This window comes from Paralichthys olivaceus, chromosome 9, assembly GCF_024713975.1.
Source record: "Paralichthys olivaceus isolate ysfri-2021 chromosome 9, ASM2471397v2, whole genome shotgun sequence".
Classification (NCBI taxonomy): Eukaryota; Metazoa; Chordata; class Actinopteri; order Pleuronectiformes; family Paralichthyidae; genus Paralichthys; species Paralichthys olivaceus.
Genome location: NC_091101.1, coordinates 23772569 through 23795909, shown reverse-complemented (window position 1 = coordinate 23795909; position 23341 = coordinate 23772569). Strand labels below are relative to the sequence as shown.

Here is a 23341-nt window from a genome sequence, read left to right as displayed (position 1 = left end):
GTTATTTCTCAGGTCACACTTCCACAAAAGTTCATGGACATTTGGACAGAAGCTTTTGCAAAATGCAGCTAACTGACAAACAAAAAAGGCCCAAACCGCCGACAGTCTCCACATTTAAATTCATTAGTGCCATATTTGTTTGGGATCAGATCCAAATTAAACACACTCATCACACACTCAACGGTTTTTCATCAAGATCCAGGAATTTGTCTCAGAGAAACCAACTAAAATGTGAAAAAAATTTTTTTGCAATGGTTAAAAAAAAAAAATCGTTCCTGGATCTGCACCAGACTTTGGTCGGTTCTTCCCTGACTGGTATCGCATCCTTCCACCAAGTTTTGTAGAAATCCATCCAGTAGTTTTTTGCGTAATCCTCCTAACTATCAGTAAAGTTAAGACAAAACTTAATCTCCTCGGTGGAGGTAAAAGTTGTAAATCGTATAATGAAGTTGAAGCTATTAGAAAATATGTGTTCCAGCGGCGTCCAACAAGTTAAGTTTGTCAGAAGTGCACGTTGGATGGATGAGCAGCTTCTCAAGTTTCAATCCTTTCAGTTGTTTTTGCGTAAAAAAACAAAACGTGTCAGAGGTTTTCAAACTACAAACATCTGTTAACGACACAGTGATGTGAGAAAAAGCAGATCTCTGTTTTTGTTTTTTATTTAATAAGCTGGTTCATAAATTATCGCACATAAAAGATTCTTTTCAATAGTTACAAAGTGGAGGAGCAACTTGAGTTAGCGCCTGGAAAGAAAATAAAACAAATGAGAAGAAGATTGTAGACAGTGGGGCTTTTCTGAGGAGTGAGCTCGACACACTCGGTTCACACAGCGGAGCGGAGAAGAGGGAGGTTTTATTTAAAAATGTCCAACCACTGTTGAAGCACGCTCCCGGTTGTCTTCTATCCTCGGACTAGCAGCAAACAAAATGGTGACATGCGAATTTTTTCAGAGCACATGCCGACAAAAAAAACAAAAAACAGAGGGAATGTTTGTTTCTGTTCTCCAGTGTATTCAAAAACTAAACTAAAGGAGTAAAGAAGGGAATAAATTATAAAATAAAACAGCACTAGCTACATGTGCAGATCACAAAAACAAAACTTAAAACGTACTGAAGTGGCATCTTCTTGGCTCAACCATCTCCCCCCTCTTCTTTTCTCATGATCTGATGAGAGGCTGAACGGGGGTTTGTCAGTGATTAAGAGGCAGCGAGAAGACGCTAGAGGAGCGTTTTTAACAATTCATTTTGACGTGTAACAAATCCCCAGTTCCTTCATTGTAATTCATTCCTGTAATTCTGTATTCTTTGCCCCCCCCCCCCCGCACTCACGGCTGACCAATCCGCTTCGAGGGTTGCTTTGTTTATGAAGACTGTTAAAAAATGAAGGGGAGGTAAACCCACCTCCCTAAAACTGGTCTGAGGAGGCGATGGGCGTCAGTCACTTACTAAAGCTAGTTTTCACGCTACGAGGCTGAAGTCCTCCCTCGCACTGGCCTGAGGTCAGAGTTTCTCTGGGACTGACGGGAGCCTACTTGGATATTTGAAGCTGAACGTGCTGCAGAAACTCAGAGTAAGATGAAGCTGACTCCGACCGATCCTCCACCAGGTGCTGGAAGAAAGTAGCTTTAGCTGAAGCATCGTCTCTGCCGGAGAGAAAAAGAAAAACGAGCGTTAAAGTGATAGGAAAGGATTTTGGTTCTGATATCAAAACAACGACCAGACTCTCTTCTATTAGTGTCTTTCTAAAAAACCAAAATTTTACATTCAACAACAAAGGGAAAGTTCTAAGTGCCGCAGGTTAAAATAAGAAGCTGTACAAGGTTTGGCTTTAACTGTGATTTGAGATATTCCTTGATTTTCCAGATTTTCTTGTTTTGTGTGATCTCCAGTGATCCGACTCAACTTGTGAGAGTCTTGCAGGCGTCTGAAACATCTCTGCCGGGTGCGGTAACAGGTGCCACAGAAACCCTTCTGACCAACTACTCCCATCAGTGATGACGCATGTGAACTTTAGAGCCACAGCTCCTGCACATTTTTACATTTCCAACCATTTTATGAGCTGTGCTTCATCTTTCAGTTTTACTGTCGTTACAGATCAGAGAGTCCTGTACGTCACCCTGCAGCTAATCAAACACACTGTTTGTTCACTGTTACCACTCAGTCCATCTGTCCTGACATCAGCCCCGCTCCCCAAACAACACTGAAAAATGTGGTTGAGCAACAATGCCGTGCGGCAGAGAGGAGAGAGAGGAAGCAGAAACAATACGTTCCCTGTGGAAGCCTTTACCTCCTCTGTCAGATCAGTGACCTCACCGTTACTATGTGTTTACACTGGAAATTGTTTTCTGTCAACCTCGGGCCGATCACTGCGGAGAGACAGTTTCCACTTTGACATGAAACCGGTCACACCCTGTTTCTGCTCAGTGCTGGGTGACAGCGCTGTTGAACTGCTTTACCACAAATAATCTACGGGACGAGACGTAACATCGGATTGTTGTTGGTCTTATGGTTTAGATGCATATGATAAACGTGTATAACCTCATCTGCACCCTCACTGGTTCAATACGACCTGAGAACTCACTCATTAACAGAAACCACAAATCAGTTAGAACTTCTTCCCACTTCCACATTTGTGTCACACTTGAGTCAGATGTTCGTCCAGATGTGCAGCAGCGCTTACTTGACGACGTGTATGGTTGAGCTGAACGCTCTGTTGTCCTGCAGCCAGTCGAGGAACGCTCGCACTCTTTCAGACAGAGTCGTCTCCAGCTCAGGAATGTGACTCTAGGATTCACAGAGAACGAAGCGAGAGGCAGAAACATCAACAACATTGTTTTTTTCACTGCAGCGAGTTTCAGACAGGAAACAGCCAGTGTAGATTCACACAATCATCTAGAAACATGTCTGTGGTTTGAAATGTGGGGTTTGTAGGTGGATGCATTGGCCCCTTTGTAGAAAAATAAACAGTGCTGACAGTTGCTGTTTGTTCTGGGTGTTGCCATCGTGCCCACAGTGTGGTAATGACAGAGTTTTCTAGGTAGCTGCGTGGTTTTGTTTAAAAGGCAAAGACGAGCTACAACAGCACATTTGTTTTGCTGCACAAGTTATTTTCTGAACAAAACAAAAATGCAGGGCTCTGACTGTGACTCATTTTCTGTGGAACATGTACAATGCTGCATTGCATCATTGATGCAGAAACTGGGCGGTGGCGTTTATGTCAGATCAAGCTGAACAACATTATTTCAACTTTCCTGATCTGAGTCAGTTTCAGTCGCATCAATTTTGATTCATTTGTCATTCAGCTCATTTAGAGTTGGTGTCACTGACCATGTTGGGGGGTACGGAGGCGTAGTTGGGGCAGCCCAGAACATCTCGTATGAACATCTCGTTGCAGCATTTGCCGATCCACAGGTAAAACACCTGCAGACAGAAACAGAGCAGTGTCAGTTCAGAGCATCACGTTCAAAAGTCTTTAAATCGCTAAACCATAGACTCTAAATAAGGATATATGATGAAATATGAACAATTATAACACAACTAAATGTGCAACTCAGGTTACATCTTATTGTCTTAATTATTCTGCTGTTCAATAATAAAAGTTCAAAATAAAACTCAAAAACTTAAATCTCTTGTTTCGTCTGATTGAGTTATCAAAGATGTTCAGTTTACGACAGATGAGACAAAGAAAAGGTTCCATTCCTCACATTTGCTGGAACATCACTAAATCTTTTATTCGATGGATTAACTGACGAATAGTAGAAGCTCAATGTGTAACAATCAAAGTTTAAACCAACCTACATAATATTTTCCTTTACATGCACTTCTCATTGTAAGTTGATTAAGAAAATGGATTTCAATGAACTAATTAAATCTTTATTTTTCAGGATCTTTGAACTAAATTCTTTCACGTCAAAAACTGAAGTGATCTAATTTCCTATTTAATTATTGTCTGAGGTGGAAATTCCCCTTGAATTAAATTCAGTGACACTGAAACTGGGCTGGTAGTCCTGACGTTTGAGGGAAACAGTTCTCTGTGGATAATCAATAGTACAGGGAGCTTACGTTGCCACAGTCCATGAGGAAAGCTCCGTCTCTGCTCAGCCTCTCAGCGGCCAGGTGGAGCAGATGCGGTTGTGGAACCACTGTGTCGTTCAGATGGAGCGCCCCCTGTAGGAAACACAAGATCGGTGCAGCAGATTAGCTGGTGGAAGCACCGGGTTTGTTCCATATGCAGCAAAATCACCAGAATTATAAAGTGTGTATGAAGTAGGTGAAATGTGTGCAGTGAAGTGTTATTTACTGTTTTGTAGTACAGGAAACACGAGCTATATTTAGTCACCAGTACTTTATAGTTATCTGTATGTTTAACATCCTTATTTAAGATGATTATAATAATTAGTAAATAACACATATACCTTAAGTTCCCAAATATTTCGCAAAACAATGTGTTGTGACCACTGCGATGGAATGTAGGTTTTTGTAAAAGTATTTGTATTTTATGTGACTCTACTACACTTTGCTATATACAACTACAATCCAGAGACAGATTTTGAAATTATTTCCTAACAAAAGTTACCACAACATTTTTTTCTTTACTTATTCCACCACTGGTTATTATGACTGTTGACTTGAACAGATACAGATTATATGACTCGTCATTCAAATATCCTTTAGATTAGTGGTGTCCTACCTGGTCTGACATGTTGTCCAGCCTGTACAGGTCAGGATGAACCATTTGCATCATCTGCTGCAGCGGCTGCGTCTTGAACTCACACATGGCGAAGACCCGCTCGTCCAGCCGCGTGCTGGTGCCCGTCCGCAGCGCTTTCTGGAGACAATTACAAATGTTTTCAACAGCGTTTCATTTATTTTCTCATTCATTTGATGGCCTAATAATGAAGCTTTCTTAGGCTGATCTGAATGAAAATATTTTACACCATCTTCATATTTTATTCCAGCATTTTTGCGGCTCGACAGTGACATCACATCAAATGGGATTCTATCAGCCGAGGCGTTCTCCTTCTGACGGAGGTTTCATCTGAATTTTAGAACTCTTACAAACACCAATAAAATTATTCCTCGTGTTCTAAGAAATGTGGATTAAATGCTTAAAAAACAACAAAGGTCAATTCAAGCTCTAAGAAAATCTCAACTCCAAATCATCATCGTTGTCTTTAGACGCTGTCATTTAATTACATTGTTTCCAGATGCTTTATTTAATTCCTACTAATCATGAATAGTTCATTGCTCAATAATGTGACCTGTTTTTCAACATGGACACACCCTGCATGTATGAATGGACAAGTCCTGGGTGGATGAAAGGTCAGTGAACATGTATAAGAGTCTGTCTTTATTAGGGTGTGAGTGAGGGTGTGTGTGTGTGTGTGTGTAGGACATTGTGTACCTCAGGTACAGGGTGTGCAGTAATGACAGTGTATTTTATAATGTGTAATATAACTATTGAGTTGGATTACTGTGTGTTTTGTTCATACAGAACTTAAAATGTTTTCATACGTGAGCCTGTAATTAACCCATGTAATGAGTGACTGTGTGTGTCTCACCTGTTTGAGCAGAGCGAGGATGTAGAGAGGGAAGAGGCGCATGGAGGCGGGGACCACGAGCCCAGACTGCTGCAGGTTCGACACGTTGCTCTTGTAGGAGGTCACCAAGTCCACCACGGCGTTCACCAGAGCGTCTCGAGCATCTGACAGGCTGGACGATATCGACCGGTCGATGGCTGGAAAAGGAATATAGCACAGTTCATCGAAAAATGCCTTTTGCAATTTTGCTCTTCTTAATTAAACATCATTGTATACTTAATCATAAATTATTCATTTCTATCGATGACCATTTTCAAACCATGCTTAAGAGTTCCTGAACTTGGAATCAAATTTTCCGTTCAGCAGTTTTAATAATCTCTGTACATTCAGTTGCTTTGAGACTCATCACAGTTAATAGCATGTTTAAATACAGAGCTGTATAGAAATGTAAAGGCTATCTGGGAGCTGGGAAAGCCTGAAACATCATAGCAGCAGGCATCGAAAAAAATGCATTTATTTCTCAATGACCATGCTTCTACTGTGAAGTATCACAAGAACATTTTTGCAAATGTAAAATATTTTTATGTCAGTCACAATAAGGCACCAAGCAAATTGGAAAACAGATAATAGTTTTACAAGTGAAAGCGATGAACATGACATTGAAGTGTTTCTCTAAGAGACTCACCCATGTTGGCTAGCAGACAAGTGATAGCTTGGACATCAGCCCCAGCGTACACGTCACTCAGCTGGTTGACCACCGGCAGACACAGAGTGTGAACTCGAATACGCCTCTTTCCTGCAGAGACAGTCAGACACAGTCACACAGCTGCTCGTCTTTCTTATGTTTTAAAATGCCTGGAAATCTGAGAGAGAAATTAAGCAAGAAAGAAACAATCGACAGAATTCATACGTAAGATAAATGAACCATTGAACCTTTATTGGAGGTGTAGAGCAGAGCAGCCTGGAAGCAGGCCAGAGACGAGTCTGCCAGAGAGTCTTCGATTGACATCTGGACAGCGAAGGCAGAGTCTGGGTTTACATTTGCGAGGGACAGCAGGTCGGTGGAGCGCACAAAGAAGTTACCATGGAATGTGTGGATGGATAAACCTGAGAGTGAGCACAGAAGAGGGTAGTGACAGAAGTTATATTGGAATTCAGGTGGATCACATGCAGAAGACAAGCTCAAATACAACAGAACACCACAGTCAGGTAGACATATGCAAAGATGAACTCAGACGCTCAAACACAGGAGTGCAGCTGTGAGCATTTGCGTCACTCTTGTCAGGAAATCCAGTGTGAAAAAGAGCTGCCAATCAAATGTTATGTAATCTTTAGTGATACAGGAAACACAACTGTCATATGAGATAACAAATATCTGGAGGGAAAGCGTGCATGACCTCTAATCCAGTCACCTTTAGTGCATCGTATTCTCATAACCGCCTCAAAGCCGATCTTCCTGGTGAGGTAGCGCTCGAGATCCTTTTGGAACTTCTCCAGCTGTGCAGGGTTGTGGATGTAATGGAAGGAGGGGTAGTAAAAGATGCTGCCTGCTGAATATTTGGACATACAGGCTGGAGAATAGAAGCAGGGAGAGAGGAAAGGTTTTAATTTACAAAAGAAAAAAATACAAACTTAAATTGAAATGCATTTCATGGTAAGCATGAAGCTCCAGTGAAAATCTGGCCCACTGACATTCTGAGTCACAATACATAGCAAAAGGTAAAGAGAGATATTCGGTTAGGACGGAGGCATTATTACCTAGCGAGGCGAGGTCAGCGTACTGGGAGCTGAGCATGAAAAGATCCACCCCGATCTGTTGTCCTGAGCAGTCCAGAGCGAGTTTCTTATAAAAGTCTGTGGCGGGGCCGAGGTGCTGAACTCCCTGCAAAGAAACAGACGTATTACTTACTGTCTGAATCGTTTACAGGGTAGAAGAAATCAACAGCACGTTCAGGTTAGGGGCCTATTTTATTTTTATTGCTGGAAGTTTCCTTGTTTCTTTCGGCCTCTGAATCCTCCAGAAAGTTCAGAATCTAAAAAACTGAAAATCACCTTCCCTGACAAACAGAACACATCTGTTCTTTATTCATTATATTCATGATTTTTGCAGCAACTTCCTGGCAGATTTTTCACTCTGAAAAATAGAAAGCCAGATTCTGTGTCTGAACTGAAAAGTGAAATCTAGTTGTGATAGTGCGGCCGATGATTAGAACAAGATGTGTCAGGAATGGAAAACATCAAGACAATAAATATAAAAACACACAGAATATACACAGAGAGGAAGAGAAATCATCTTGTTGCATTTCGTCTCTCGAATGGTTTTACTTGAAGTCATAAATCTCAGCGAAATGGTCACCAAGCTCATTTAAGTTCCTTAATTCCATCTGAAAAAATGCAACTGGCTGGGAAAACCATAAAACAAACACTGCAGTTAAAATGTACCAGTCGACACCTTCAGAGGTAGAACACAAATCACTGCTGAAGAACAAAAACAGTGGCAACTACAAGAACTCAAACTTCCAAATATCCAGAAACAGTGAAGTGTCGCCCCTTTCTCTCTCCACACCTTATTACTCGAGCGCTGGTTGGGGTCTTCTCTTGATTGCAGCATACCAGGACCCAGTGTGGGCAGCTGCGTCTGGAATACCGTGATGCGGCCGCCCGTGGGAGACATGAGCTTGAAGGCGGCCTGCAACGCTGGGCCGAGGGCACTGTGGGTCTCCCTGGTCTGACTGAACATGGCCGGCAGCGAGGTGAGCAGGTCCTGCACGAGCTGGAGGAGAGAAGAGGGGGGGGGGGGGGGGTAGAAATTAACATCAGGGAAATGAAGATTGAGGGAACTGATGAAAAGGAAAAAGTGTCATTAAAGTTAAGACCTGAACACATTTTTAGCCTTATTGTACATTTTACAGTAACTCTATTTCAGTTATGTAATTCTGCAAAATGTGCTGCAGATGGTAACAAAGCATTTCTCTGCATTTTGTAAGATTGAGCACATTTACATTCAAATGTCAAGAGAAGAGAAGCAGAGAGAGATACAGATGAGACAAGAGCAGGTGCATGAGGAAGGTGAAGGGATTAGAGGAGAGAATAGATGGATGGAGAACAGAGGGAAGGAGGGAGCGACCAAAAGAGAGGGGAAGAGCAGGAGGAAGGAAGGAAGCAATAAAATAGAATAGAAACAGGAATGTAAGAAAGAAAAGGAAATGGAGACGAGAGAGGAACATTGAAAGTGATTTGTTTTCACAAAGCAGGACAGCTTACCTCTTTGCTCTCCTTCAGGTTCACCATCAGACTGTCATGAGATGGTATAAAGACATCTGCGAGAAGAAAAAGTGACACAGGCCAAAGGAGAAAAACATAAGAAAACCGAAAGAATACCAGAATAATGCAGGTTCTTTTCTTATTGTGCTTTGAAAACCGTCCACAAGTTAAAAAAAATTGTAGTTCCACATTATCTGTAGAATCTTATGTGTAGAAAAGATTTCTCGGAAAATGATCTTTATGTGCCAAAGAAGACCAGATCCTCCCGTATTTTCATTACCAGACAAATATCCTTTGTCCTAAACATTTTTATTTGCTACTTTTGTCACAGACAAACGTTAAATCTAAATCCTGATTCTCGTTACCAGACGTACCGTCTATGTCTGACACCACCAGCATCTGTGGCTGTGATAGTCCCTCCTGCAGGTTGTAGAAGTGGATGGTGCTGTCGAAGGTTAGGAAGCCCACCCTGGTGCGTGTATCCCCGGGCAACCTGAATAACATGGAGACAGCTGTTCATAACATCTGCTTCTTTACATCTTCTACTTCATCTTATTTATGAAGAAATCACACAGAAACAATATTTATTTATGTTTCTTCAGAAATGTGATGGTAATAGACTCATCCACATTAACGTAACATCATCGGTACTCACTTATCCAGGTTCTCAAGAAGTGATTCACAGAAGTACTTCAGGTAGCCGGCTTCCACAGCATTGTGACACACGTCGAGGACAAACAGGTAGACAGACGGCTGAGGAGGTCTCAGCTGAACACACAAAGGTTAGAACATTTATTGATTAGTGGGGATTTAATGAACCTGAGATGTGTTGAGATAAAACTAGGCAACTGAAAGTGAAAATGCTGATCCAGTTGAGTTTCATCACAAATCTATTTCCCCTCTTGACAGTTAATAAAACTTCATTTGCACTGAGACAAGACTGCTCTCTAGTGGACAAACAATCACACCACAGGACCAACTTAAATAAAAAAATAATAATAAAGAAGTTTGTGGACAGAAGAGCCAGTTTACCATGTAGTCTGAGGAGGCGATGAACTCCACAGTGGCGTTTTGAACCTCCGGTCTTTTATGGGGCTCACCGTACGACCTGGTGACTGGATTGTACATAAACTCATCTGGAACTTAACGAGGAAAAAATACAAGTGGTTAAAACATCTGCAGAATTAAGCAGAATATAAGGTGAGAAATATATGACTGGATGCATAAAACGAGGCAGAACAGTTGAAAACTAAAATAAAGAAATATTAGGAGTGAGAATAATAACTCCTACCGTCATTGACTCTGTAACAGAGGTTACACTTCCACCTGCGCTGGTCCAGGAAGGTGACAAAGGGATTGATGTAGGTACGACAGGAGCGACAGCGCACTATCGTGTTTGACGTGATCACCGGTAGCTGCTGCAGGAAGACAAAGGGTAAAACAAGTAGAGTCAGTATTGAGATAAAATACAAAACGTGTCTTGTGAGCTGAGCATTTTTAAATGTTAACGTTTCCGTCCGTGCTGCAGGCGTTGGCTCATACCTGCAAGTCTCTGAAGGGATGGAGGAGAAGGCCCAGAGGGAGCCTGGCCTTGTTGAGTAAAGCCTGTGTCTGGGGGATGCTCGTCAGTGTACACCTGAATGTCCTGATCAGCAGATGAACACAAGGAGAAGCGTGGCTTAGATAACACATCCACACATCAGATCATAACAGGGTTGTGAGACAAAGGTGTTATTTTAAATAACAGTGAGAAATTCAAAGAAAAACTGGACAAGAAAAACAAAAACCTAATTTTAAATAGATTTTTAGTTCTGTTATTTTACTGTATCATCATTGCCTACTTTTAATTTCCTATCTTCTTTGAAATATAATGTGCTGTTTTACCTACAACAAGATAAAACTTGGTAGTTAACAGTGACATTTCATGCTTTAACAGCAGTTGGATCCCGCACACTTTACTTACTGTGGACTGCAATTGACCTTCTTGAGATCAGCATTGAGGTTGGGTTCAGGGGCCTCCAAGGGCCTGGGGGGCAGCAGGTTCCTCTCCTGCAGCAGGTTAACCGGCCTCAGGGCATCCACCTCCAACTCTGGCACCCCGCTCAGGCCCCCCAGGGCCGCAGACAGCTGGGACAGGTTGGGAAATGGCTGAATAAGAGGGAGAGAGAAAAATACATTTTAAATCTGTAATCAATATGAACTGGTGCAGAAAGAACACAATCCGCAAGGGAGGATATGAAATTAAACTATCAATCTAACTTCTGTATCCTTGCTGGTTATATTAGTACTGAGAGTAAGGTCACACACACATGAATTTAAAGAGAAATATCACCGCTCAAACCAAAGTTTAACTACACGTGAAGCCAGACTGCCTCGTAAAATGAAACAAAAGGTTTTTATTCGCCACCAAGCTCTCACAGATTGGAAGAGAACGGGAAAAGAAGGACAAGCATTTCAACCATGCACTGAAATCTGAATAATCTCCTGAAATTTTGTGGCCGGACCAAACAATGTAGAGAAAGTGGCTATAAAGCTCTGTGAAGTTCCAGACATTGAGATGCAGTTGAATATCGCAGAAGCAGTGATTACAATTTAGAAAAAAGGAAGAATGGATAAGAACTCTGACCTAGGTCGTTAACATTTCCACCTGCTTGGCTCGGATATTTCTCCAGCAGCTGAAGCAGCCATTCAAAAAAGATAAAGCAGAGCTCTGAAATGCTTGCTGGCAAAGGTTCAGACTTTTGGATCCAGGCTTCATCATTTAAAGGTCCAGCTTGTAAGATTTAGGTGAAAGGGAACTATTGAATGTAGAATAATCCTCATGATGTTTTCACTAGTTTATTTCATCTAAATTGTATGAATTGTAGTTTTCTTTACCCCAGAAAAGGCCCTTTATATTTAAATACTTTATATTTACATCGAGGGGGTCCTCTCTACGGAGGCCGCCATGTTTTTTTACATTAGTCCAGACTGGACAAACTAAACACCTTTTGAGTTTTTATGACAATTAAAGGCTACCACAGGTTTTTTTTCATGTTTGGAAGGAGAGGGTGAGGTGAGGGGTGTTCAGCTGCAACATGCAATTTCAACACGAGATGTCACAAAATTCTACAGACTGTACCTTTAAAAAAATACACATCGGTTCACAATTTACAAAAACTGTGGTCTCACCTGGGAGTACTGCTGGTAGCTTGACTGGCCGTACAGGTCGTGAGCGGGAGAAGAGTCAGTGTGGGAGGCCGGCCCCTGCGGATAAGCTGGCTGGATGCTGGAGTAACCATAGCTACCATAGGGCTGAGCCTGGTTGGTCATATCATTAGAAGGTGGCATAGAATCTGGGGAAAACAGAAAGCATGTGAACTAGATTTCTACATATGAGACAGTGTGCAATGTAGTTTGATAATCAAGGTCATTGCCTGTGTGCAAAAGTCATATATTTGTGTGTTTATTTCATCAAGATCCAAAAATTATTCACTGAGAAATCAATGAAAACTTTGCATCTCTGCACGTTAAACAAAATAAAACTAAATTTGAGCAATTTCGCATCGTTCCAACAATTTTCGTTTGTGTAATGCTGCTAACTTACAGAAAAACAAAAGCCAATGAAAACCTGCTTAATCATCAACTCACAAACAAGACAGCAGACCTTGTGAAGCAGTTTTGTGTTGAGATCAGATGCACGTTTACATATTTTTCAGATACAAGCCTGGTAAAGACTAAGATATACCTGGATAGCTGCCCCCTTCAAGCGAATCATAGCTGTTGGGCACCGGAGAAGCACTGCCAGTGGTGGAGGAGGAAGTATCACCACCTGAGAGAGAAGAAGAGAGAAAGAGTGAAACACAAAAATAAAAAACAACGACCTGAGAGTAAAGAATTAATTTAATAGAATTAAACCAAATAAAAATTAATAAATATCAAGAGATGAACAAAGTACAACTAAGAAAAAAAACAGGAGTCATTAGGAGATGACATATCGCCCCTGGCACAAAAAAAACCTGAAAGAGCAGATCACCGGTGGAATCATGGTCACATGACGTCGTAATATTTCTCTAACAAAAACAAAGAACCAAAAAGAGTTGAGATAAAAAAGGAGCGAATGAAAAACTTACTTAAACTTAAATCAGAAAGATGGAAGGAACAAAAGAAAGAACAGGAGGAAGAGAGGGAAAGGACCAAAAGAGATTAAACATCAGAAGAATGAAGAGGAGTTTCTTTTATATTTGACAATGATGTGTGCTGTTCTTGGACTCCCTCTGGCCTCAGAGGAAATGAGAGGAATAAGAAGGCAGAGAGAACACAGAACAGAACGAAAAGGATGAAAGGACGCACTCAAGTTTTGAACAAGCTAGTGTTCACATGCTTGGTGGAGAGCTGCAGCCTCTGAGGACAGAAAATATGGAGTGAATGGTGATATAAGATGGAGGGTGGCTATGAGAAACAAGGAAATGATTCATCTCCCCATCGGATTCACAAAGTTTCCTGTGTCTTCCTTTTCTTTTGACATTTTCTAAATTCATGACGACAGCTAATTGAAGACACTTAAAACAAATGACTTTATCTTAGTGGGAGGGAAATGTGTTGAGAACGTTATTTGAGACCACAAAGATGTAAAATCCCTGTGACCATTTTTGGATTTATCTCTAATCTTTGGTTGTTTTTTTTCCTGTCATGTCATTTCATTAATATATATTTTTTTTCATAGAGGATTACAAGGGTAGAATATTTGAATGAACCATTTAATCTGTTCCGGCCAAAAGGAGGGATCAACAAACAGCAAACCAAGACACGACAGATCTCATTGGACAGGACAGGATCCAATTATCTCAGACTAAATCGGACCAGTAGTGTCCTGGATTATCTGCTCTGGAGGAGGAAGAAAACACCAGAACAGCGAGGCCCTCTTCCTCCTTCTCTTGTATGTTTTTCAAGTAAATCTGATAATTACGGTTTTTCACCAACTTTAACTTTTTCTCCGGAGTACAATCCCCTGGCCCCCTCTACCTGGCTTTTTTTATTCCCACAGGATGGCAATAACAATTGTTCTGGGCAGGCGGTGCATTTCTTATATTTGAAGTGACGTGCTAATGAATGCTAGCTGCGCTGAGAAAAACTTCGCCCATCCTCCCTTACGGGGAGCGAGCGAGTCAGTGAAAACATACACGGAGAGCCTGGACCTGGCAGCAGGGGATTGGCTATATTTAAAAAGCTGTTAACCTCTGGCTGATGACACGGGGCCTGAGGGACAATCATCTGCAGAACAACTCAGTTGTACATAACATAACACTAAGCTGTAAAAGCACAGCGCAGCGTTACATGAGCCTGATATTTAACAAGTAGAAGTTACATTTTTTTCCACAGAAAATAATTTAAAATCTGTAAATGTTGGATAACGTTTCTGTAATGTGACAGAATGTCTTCAAATGTAAATCCAAGCGAGGTTAATGCCACTGGTGACTTTTAACAGTTATCAATAAAACCCACTAACATATTACCTGATCTCATTGTTTGTGTTTTTGTTTGTGGGTTTTTAATAGCGCTGTATAAATAAAGTTATTATAAATATTATTTTTTAATTAATTCTATGTTAATAACAAACTGAATTATCATCTCAGCACCAAATATCTTCTAACATCTAATTTCATAAAACTGACTCAGCGTAATATCAAACAATCACATCTATTTCCACTCTTATCCGGCCAATGAGGTCGGCTACTGCTCTCTGAGCTCTACAGTTGTGATGCTCCATCAGCAACCAGCCCTATGATCATATCCCAGGGATTACCCAGTGACGGCAAGATATGCAACATGCCAGAATGACAGCTTCCACTGCACGACAACTAGCAAAGCAGAATGTGGCTGAAGGCGTACAGGAGAGACTGAAATGCTACTTACCCGTTTACCTTTCAAAGATAACATTTCATTTCAGTTTTAATTAGTGAAGATGAATTCGACAGTAGGTAAGAGCACTGATGACTGTGGGGGGGAAAAGATGGTGAGCAACAGGTGAACTGTGGAGGGCTGTTGCAAAGGAGGTGGCAGGAAGGTGAGGAAAAAAATCTGATTAGTCTTTTAGAAAGGGGAAGATAGAGATAATGAGTGGAAAACTGACTGAAGTGTTGGTAGGTAGAGCAGAGGTGACAATCGTCAGACACAGAACAGGAGGGTGGCGGCGATCAAAAGAGGTTTTTGTATGAGTGGGACACGAAAAGCGCACAAATGCTAAAAATGACGGGCAAAGTTATGTTTTTAAAGAAAGTTTTAGACAACGAGGAGAGGTTTAAGGGGATGGTTGAAGTGGCACAGGAGGGTTTATGGGGGAGGTAAAAGCTAAAGCAGACCTGCTTCCTCATCCTCCTCCTCATCATCATCATCCTCATCATCATCCTCAGAGCTGGATGACGAGGGGGCTGCTGCTGCTGGGCCTGAGGTGGTGGCAGAGGCAGAGCTAGCTCCACTATTAGCAACATATCCATACTGCATGCCTGTTGGAAGGGGGGAGTGGGAGAGGTAGATAAGAAAACTGTCAAGACCGGGTCGTCGAGATGAGATGGGACGGTGGCGATCATGCAGAAAACTTAATTCCAAGTGATTTGTGTATGTATGTGCGTGTGTGTGTGTGTTCCCATTCTCTGATCAAAGTGGCTGATGGGTTTCCCTTTTTGATGAACAAAATAACTGCACAGAGGATAATTTTTGTTTTCTGTACATAACCCTGAAACACAATTTTTAAAAAAGGTCAAAATATTAAAATAACCCAAACTCTAACTTGTTTTATTGAAGAGGCGTACTTCAACGTTAAATGTAAAACCAGTAAAATTCTGCCAAATAAGAAACACCAAAAAAAAACAACCAACCATGCACAAAAGTTGTATGTATTAGTTGTGTGTCTGCATCACATCTCTTGTTTTAAGCATTCTCAGGGTTTTCACTTCTTGTGGTTTCTCTCAGCATGTTTTTTTTTTACAAGTAGAGGTTTCTCTGATTGTTCAACTAGCTCTACAGTTTTACCCCCCACCAGTTTAAAAATGTCCTAATATTACTGAAATGTTTCACACTGTAAATTTAAATACTAATAAATTGCATCACAATAATTTGCAACAATCATCACTAATGCTGCTTTCAGTGATATGATACCAAAGCAGCAAAAACTCATTTTACTTCTTGTTGTGACACGAATTAACCACTTAAAATATGTATAACCACACATGCCTTTTAAAGTGTGTCTATTGCAGAGGTGTGTCCTTCTGTTGCTATTGTATTATGTGTTTTCTGTCCCCTGAGGCTATTATCGCACGCACGCGCACACGCACACACACACACACACTATTAGGATTACAAATAAACGATGCATCTAAATCTTTAAGATTTTGCACCACATAAGACAAAGGCGACTCAACAGAGCACAGAAAAAACAAAAGCTGATATTTTAACTATTATCAATCACTACATTTTCTCCACATGTTCTGAGATGTTGTTCATCAGTACCTAACGTTTGAATGTAGAGCAATGCCAACGCTGAAGCATTTTTCCTCAGTTACTGTGAAAACAAACCCGACGATAACACTTTGTCAACATCAAGAGTCTTATAAAATCTTGTTATTACCTTGGTGGTGGCCCGGCGAGGAATGGACTGAAGTGGATCTTGAGGGCACCCGGTCTGTGTCTGCACCCCCAGTGCTGTGAGCGACCCCACCATAGGAGTTATAACTCTGCAGCGCCTGGTGGCTTTGGTCATAGTGTTGGTGGACTGTTGTCTGGGCTGCAGCAAAAAAATGACAGAAAACAATGAGATAAATAAATAAGACATTTCCATCATGAATAAGCTCTAAAAAAAACTCAAAGTATTGTCTGTGAGACCGTGACAGACTAACTGTTCTCTTCAATGACAACATCATATTTAAGAAAAATGAAGAAACAAGGCAAGACAGCGGTGTTATTTTATTAACTAGCATGGAAAAAAAACTAAAATACTAAGTCCACGATCACAGAAGTGTTGGCAGCAAATTTTTGGACCAACACAAAACAGCCTTTTGAAGCTGATCTGAACCAGGACGGATGTTGGTAAATTTTTCAACACCACAAGCATCAAAACCATCGTGTTCTGGAGTGAACTTTTAGTTTTCAGGAATCTTTTGAGAGTTCAGTGGAACACAAATTTCTACATACCTGTGCTTCCTTGACCGTTGACCGTTGGCCCCTGACTGGGAGGACCCATGCCGTACCCAGGCTGCACTGGTGTTGCGGAGGCTGGCTGTGACGTGTTGTACTGATGAAGCGGGGCACCCATTTGGGTGGACAACACTCCAGGCGTGGGGGCGCTTTGCAATGAACTCAGCGTGCCGTACTGACTACTCCCTGGCCCTGATGGGTATGACACGATTGGGTAGAGGGGAGCTCCCGGGCAGGTAGCTGTTGCCGGAACCAAACTTGGTTGCTGTTGTTGCTGCTGCTGCTGCTGCTGCTGAAGGGGCTGAGCCGGGGGAGCGTGGTACGACTGCTGTCCATAGTAGGATCCTGGAGTGGCATAGGGTGGTGGCTGCTGCTGCTGCTGTAAAGGCCGTTGGTTGTACTGGGTGTTTGATGGTGGAGGTGCAGGAGAGGGGAGTGTGGCATATGGCTGAGGAGGAGGAGCAGAGCCTGGTGGAGCGCTGTAAGTGGAGGGTGCTACATGATGCTGGGGGAGATGCTGCTGCTGCTGCTGCTGATGGTTGTTCTGGTAGTAGTTAGCACTGTTCGTAATGGGCGCTTTGCCGGGGACAGGATTGGCAGGGATTGTGTGGTAGCTCTGTTGCTGAGGTTGGGCTCCATAGTATCCTGGAGGTGGGTACGTGGATGGGCACGCGTGAGCTGGACCTGGGAAGAGGAGGACATGTGCCATTAACGTTAATGTCAAGTCAATAACTTCATCTCAATCAGTTCAGTGGGGAGATAAATAAAAACAGGGCATAGCTTCATTAGCTGCTAACACTCAAGCTCAGCCCTGTTAGCCCTGCACTGAATAAACGACCATCACAGCATCAGCAAGCGAACATAAAGAATCAATTACTCCTGTGTAAACTTATTTCAGTGGCTTCGATATAATACAAGATAACGAAACGCTGGCGCGCTAGCTGTCACACAGCTAACGTGTTGCTAACACCCAGCGTACAGCAGCCGTTGTCCCCTTGGAGTCAGCTCTTAAGTTAGCTAGCTTTAGCATCTACCTAGCATGAGCCGAAACACTTTAATTCCAGATTTTATTCCGTCGACATGATTCACGCCGTTGAATAAAACGAATAAAACCAGAAAAGTCGTTTTTACGAAAATAAAATCCAAACCTCGGTGCCTGACAAACTAGCTGACATAGCATGCTAACGCTAGCGGGCTGGCTTATCGCATCGCCCGGCCTGTGTTACCGTTCTGACGGGGCGGCGCGGCTCCTCCGTTCGGCGTCGAGTTGTGGTTGTAGCCGCTGACGGAGCTGCTCGCGGAGCCCGGCGCCGCCATCGCTCGGTCCTCCCGTCCGGATTATATTCCCGCAGGTGCGCGGCCGGTTAGATGCACATGAGCGCCGCGGTCCCAAAGCCTCCGCGGAAGAACAGCGGGAGATCGGCGGTGGGGAGGCGGCTGATGCTGCTGCTGCTGCGGCTGGTCAGTGAGGACCCGGGCAGCCTGAGCAGGTCCGCTCGCCGGAGCTGAAGCTTCCAGTGTGGATGTGAAGCGGCTTCACTCCTCCTGGTGGATCTCTGCTGCAAGTGTGGGGCCGTGTTATATTATATTATTATTAAAATGAAAATATGACTTATTGCTAAAACTAAATAATTACTTAACATGTTTTTATATTATGCAGATAACACACACTTTATAATCTTTGCACTTCACTCTCTGGTTTTTTTGGTTTTAATGCCAGTTTTTGATTTTCATCTTTTATCCTTTTAGTGTTTTTAGGGCAAATCACTTTTATTCTGCGTTATTATTATTATTTTATCTTATTCTATTATAATGTTCTGCAGCTGCTGAAGCACTTTGACCCGAGATAAATTTCCCCACGGGGACAATAAAGTACATTTGATCTCTTAATATGGTGAATATCATCTCTTCTCATTCTGAGATGTTTGTGTGCATTGTCCTTGTTTAATAAATAATAAAGATAGATTGATTTGACTTCTGTATCTGCTTCATTATGTTGCTGCCTGTTTGCACAAATAATTGCACGGTACACATTATGCACATAATGGGATTGTAATTGTTGTGTAGGTTTTGAATTAAAGTCAAAAGTGACTTTTCTACACTTTTTCTCAAAATTACTGTTTTATGTTTTTGAATTTTTAAAGTTCAGGAAATATAAGTAAAATGTGCATTACTATACACCTGTTGCACACAATGTCTATGTAAAGAATCAAATTTATAAATTGTTTTGTTTATTCTTGCTTTTTTCATTTTCTCAATTAATTTTCTTAGTGGCACTTCATTCATTGCATTTGTTATATTTCTTAATATCTGTAAAGAATGGTTTAAGTAAATTTGTTTATGAGAACAACCGTATTAATAAAGGAAAGGAAAAACCCTTCTTATCAGAATTAAGTTTGGAATTGATTATAAAACTATAAACAAATAAAAGTATGTAATGAACAGAAATAATTGCCAACACACTGATTTTAAATGATAAAACACAAATAAGCACACACACACAAAATAAGATCAAAATCCCTTGGGGCATTATTTATTCATGATAAGGCTTTCCAGTTAAAAATCAGTGGATTCTGCAGGCGTATTATACACGTGTGTTTTCATTAAAATACGAATCAACTGTTTTATCATTTAACATCAGATTCACAGATTAGTTAAACCCCAAATTCATACAAAAAATGTATGACTTAAAATATTCTCATTAATTAATATATAATATTTACTGTCCCTGGAAATGCAGAATTTTTCATGTGACCATAAGAAATCATGTTCGATCACATCCACTGTAAAGTTACACATCCTGAGGGATTCTGGGACGCCCGTCTGTGCACTCGCACTCCTCTTTTTGATGTGGAGCGGCGGGGGATGCCTCGCTCTGAGCCCGTCCTTTGGTTTGGCAGGTGGGGCAGCAGGAGGTGTGTCCGTCCCGTCTGCAGCTGGGACATGACAGAACCAGCTGGCAGCAGAACTGGGTGGAGCAGAGCTTGTACTGGTCCCACGGACTGCCGCAGTACCTGCAGTCTGAACAGACACAGAATTATTTAAGTTTGAAAGGTTTTTAACTCAAAGATTGACAAAAAAACAACAAGGAAATACTTAAGATATTATTAAATTGTCTTTTCATTATTTCAAATTCTTACAGGAGCTTTATAACACAGAGAGTAAACACCAACCTGAGATGATGTCTCTGTTGGAGGAGATGGTGTAACGCTCATCAAACACAAAAAGTTTTCCGCGATAGAAACCTTCTGGGAAACGCTCCAGGTATTTGTGAATTCCACCTTTCAGCTGGTAAACCTCTTTACACACATCCTACAAGGAGGGCAGGACATGTTAGGGATTGAAGATAACACAAATCTAGCTTCTGTCTTAAGGAAGTGGAAGAAAATCCAGACAGGTCAACTTACTTTTGAGCGGAGGTAGGCAGAGCCTCGCTCACAGCGGATCCCTCCTGTGCAGTACATGAGGACCTTTTTATTTCTGAACAGTTCAAGGTTCTGGTCGATGTAGTCGGGGAAGTAGCTGAACTTACGGATGTTTGGGGCCAGACACTGAGTAAACTGCCCCTGGAGGAAAAAATAACAATCACAGTTTGTGACAAAAATTGCAGCCTGACTTAAAACTTCTTATTCAACGGCATTTGAATTAAAATATCAATGGAAACATTTGGTCAAATAATTTTGCCTTCAGATCCTGTGTAACTCAATATTATCTGCAGGGAATCTGATGAATTACTTACAATTTTACTCTCATAAAAGTTGCGGCAGTCGAGGAGAACTGTGTCAGTGCACAAATCCCCTTTGACCAAAAGAGCCTCCACCTCTTTGTGAAACTCCTCAGGCTCCAAATGAATTCCTGACAGGAAAAAATATGTATATATATTTTAACCGACACAAGCACCTTCACAAACCACACAAAACAAAAACTTAGAAAACCAGCTCTTGCAGAAGTTCAGCTCATTTACTAACACATAAATTCTTGGAACAATCACAATGTACCTGTGGGTGTTCACGTGAAATTAGTTGTTAGTTGTTACAACATATAAAATCCATTTCATAGTGTTGCAATAATAATAAAGTACCTGCTAATCGGTAGGAGATAACCTCGGGATCCACTCCCATGGGGACGATTTCTTTATAGACTCCAACCCTGAGGTCTGTGAAACACTCTGCACCACCATCACTGGTCTGCATGCACAAGCAGAGACAAACACTTTATATAAGAGATTATATAATAATACTTAAAGCAATAATATTACAATACAAATAACTTTATTTGTATAGCACTTTTCAGATGAAGCTACAAAGTGCTACTAAAGTTTTAAACAGGATAATGCTTGCAATAAGACTTCGTGCAAAATCAAAGACTTTCGTAAAATGAGGTTTGTTATTTATAAAATTGTGCATGAGAAGTAATTTAAAAGATGTCATTGATTTATCACAATAAAAATGACTTTTTAATATAACTAAAGTTGTGCTTAAAACTGGGGGTTGCTGCCTGGTTGATCTCAATGCAGACTTTATATCATGTTAGATATATGTGACATTAGAAAAGAGTGAGACACTGACCTTAAAATCCTCTCTCTCCATCCTGAAGACAGGATGCGAACACATTGCGTTAATGTAAATATCTGTTGCCACGTTGGTGCCACCGACTGTTCCATTAACGCCCTCGGACGCCACCCTCACCTGAAGAACATGATCATTTTAAAGGGAGAGAAAACATGAATGAAGTGATTCCTCCTTTTCAATTTATTCCAGCTGTAAATATGTATATGTAGGGTCACCTTGCCAGTTAGGTGGAGCTTTTCACACAAAGCTTTCTGCCAAGCACAGATGACCTGCGGATCCTCCACTTGACAGTAGTGATAAAAGAGGATAACCTTTCCTGGACCCCTGGCGGAAAACAAGGGAACAACCGGAGACATCAGTATTTCATGATTTGATCATTCACACACATGGATCTTCACTTTAAAATGGTACAAAGACATGAAGAGCATGACGACTAAATCCAACTCAGAGAATTAAAACTTACTTCTGAAGTTGCTCCTCAGAAATGTGGCTGGTGTCGGGTATCCATGCAGAAATATCCACCGCCTCGGCTTTGCGCTCGTTTGGTTGCTGTGTTTCAGGTTGTTCCTCCAGTTGGCTTAATAAACCCTCATATGTTTTCTGTGTCAGCTGCTTTATTTCCCCCTCATGAGTTCTGGCCACATGTTTGTGAATAGCCGAGTGTTCCCTGAAGGTCTGGCCGCAGCAGCACCAAGATGCACTTCCTTCCTCCTGACTGCCGTCGCTCTTGGACGTCACAAATGCAGCAAATGACTGTGGAGAAAGAAAAATGTATCTTTTTATTAAAAACTGAAATGTAAAATGTGGTAAACAGATGATATGTTGTAGATATTCAAAGACACCTAATAAATCAATGTGGATTTTTTTTGCATTTTTGATAAAGCTCCTTTCTGTTTTACTTTTAATAAACTGCGGACATATGTACAAATAACAGCCGATATATATTGATAGAGGTATGATTTATCAGTCCTATGATTTCTGCTACTGGGCTCCTACATCATTTAAGCACCTGCACCCCACAAGGTGTTAAATTTGTCCAGTCCGGGCTACTGTAAAAAAAAAAAAAACATGGCGGCCTCCATAGAGAGGAACTGCTCCTGATGTAAATATAAAGTATTTAAATATAAAGGGAACATTCTAGGGTGGTACAAATTAGATGAAACACCAGGATTGTTTTATATTCAGTTTCTGCCAATAGATCCCTTTCACTCAAGTCTTAAACACTGGACCTTTAATGACACTGAGTGTTTTGAGATTGTTGGATCCCAGCATGTGTGATTCCAGCTGTTGTGAACTCATGTGTGAGGAAGTGTCCATGTGTTTGTGAGTCTAGCTCCAGTGAAAGTCTCCAGCTGTGTTCTCTGAGCTTCCTCTTGTGATAACGAAGCCTTCACAGCCTCAGTGTTCAAATCAATGGCGTCTCTCACCTTCCTCCTGCAGAAGCTGTAGAATCTCCTCTGTGAAGCACACATCTGTTTCTCCTGCTTCACACCAGCACACGTGGACGAGTCCGGCTCCAAGTCTGAGAACTCCGAGCAGGGATCCTCTGCTGCCATGATGCTTCGAAATGTAAATACGAGGAAACAGTCCGAGGCGAAGCTGTAAGATTTAATTTACATTGAGCTTCCTCTGCTTTACGGCTTCTAATAAAAATAAAAAACAAATTGTATTCAGGTTGTTAAAAGTGTAAACGCGTGTTTTTTTAAAAAAGGTTTCATTTACACGCGCGAGAGGAACCGGGGCGTGAAAAGTTAAAAATCCTTCACGGGACGACGGATGAAAATAGACGCTGCAA

General features: G+C 41.4%; 2 protein-coding genes across 3 annotated transcripts; both read right to left on the bottom strand.

Moving 5' to 3' along the window:
- Positions 1–643: 643 nt before the first annotated feature.
- sec24b (SEC24 homolog B, COPII coat complex component) lies at positions 644–18496 on the bottom strand. 2 transcript variants are annotated; one of them, XM_020103790.2, is made up of 24 exons: positions 18202–18496; positions 16973–17659; positions 16410–16565; positions 15145–15288; positions 12531–12614; positions 11975–12138; positions 10767–10951; positions 10346–10448; positions 10095–10221; positions 9836–9945; positions 9459–9571; positions 9178–9296; positions 8804–8859; positions 8106–8312; positions 7298–7421; positions 6952–7110; positions 6473–6646; positions 6225–6335; positions 5561–5736; positions 4690–4827; positions 4062–4166; positions 3327–3419; positions 2680–2783; positions 644–1642 (listed from the first exon to the last, which is right to left on the bottom strand). In XM_020103790.2, exons 1-24 carry the CDS (start codon positions 18290–18292, stop codon positions 1528–1530), a joined length of 3645 nt encoding a protein of 1214 aa, XP_019959349.2. In that variant the 5' UTR covers positions 18293–18496; the 3' UTR covers positions 644–1527. The 2 variants fall into 2 exon arrangements, with proteins under 2 accessions (XP_019959349.2, XP_019959350.2); XM_020103791.2 differs by lacking the exon at positions 15145–15288 and having other exon boundaries at positions 18202–18430.
- A 985-nt stretch (positions 18497–19481) lies between these two features.
- LOC109640017 (thiosulfate sulfurtransferase/rhodanese-like domain-containing protein 2) lies at positions 19482–23336 on the bottom strand. The gene is made up of 9 exons (XM_020103795.2): positions 22974–23336; positions 22010–22299; positions 21762–21870; positions 21544–21663; positions 21057–21162; positions 20715–20830; positions 20383–20541; positions 20149–20287; positions 19482–19996 (listed from the first exon to the last, which is right to left on the bottom strand). Exons 1-9 carry the CDS (start codon positions 23100–23102, stop codon positions 19767–19769), a joined length of 1398 nt encoding a protein of 465 aa, XP_019959354.2. The 5' UTR covers positions 23103–23336; the 3' UTR covers positions 19482–19766.
- Positions 23337–23341: the final 5 nt, after the last annotated feature.

Excerpts from the sequence above, each read along its gene's own strand:
- LOC109640017 (XM_020103795.2), bottom strand. The coding sequence starts at position 23,102 with ATGGCAGCAGAGGATCCCTGCTCGGAGTTCTCAGACTTGGAGCCGGAC. Across the intron at positions 22,300-22,973 it reads ACAGCTTCTGCAGGAGGAAG|TCATTTGCTGCATTTGTGAC; the intron begins GTGAGAGACGCC and ends CTTTCTCCACAG. Across the intron at positions 19,997-20,148 it reads CAACAGAGACATCATCTCAG|ACTGCAGGTACTGCGGCAGT; the intron begins GTTGGTGTTTAC and ends GTGTCTGTTCAG.
- sec24b (XM_020103790.2), bottom strand. The coding sequence starts at position 18,292 with ATGGCGGCGCCGGGCTCCGCGAGCAGCTCCGTCAGCGGCTACAACCAC. Across the intron at positions 10,952-11,974 it reads GCTACCAGCAGTACTCCCAG|CCATTTCCCAACCTGTCCCA; the intron begins GTGAGACCACAG and ends CCTCTTATTCAG. Across the intron at positions 9,297-9,458 it reads CTTCTTGAGAACCTGGATAA|GTTGCCCGGGGATACACGCA; the intron begins GTGAGTACCGAT and ends CATGTTATTCAG.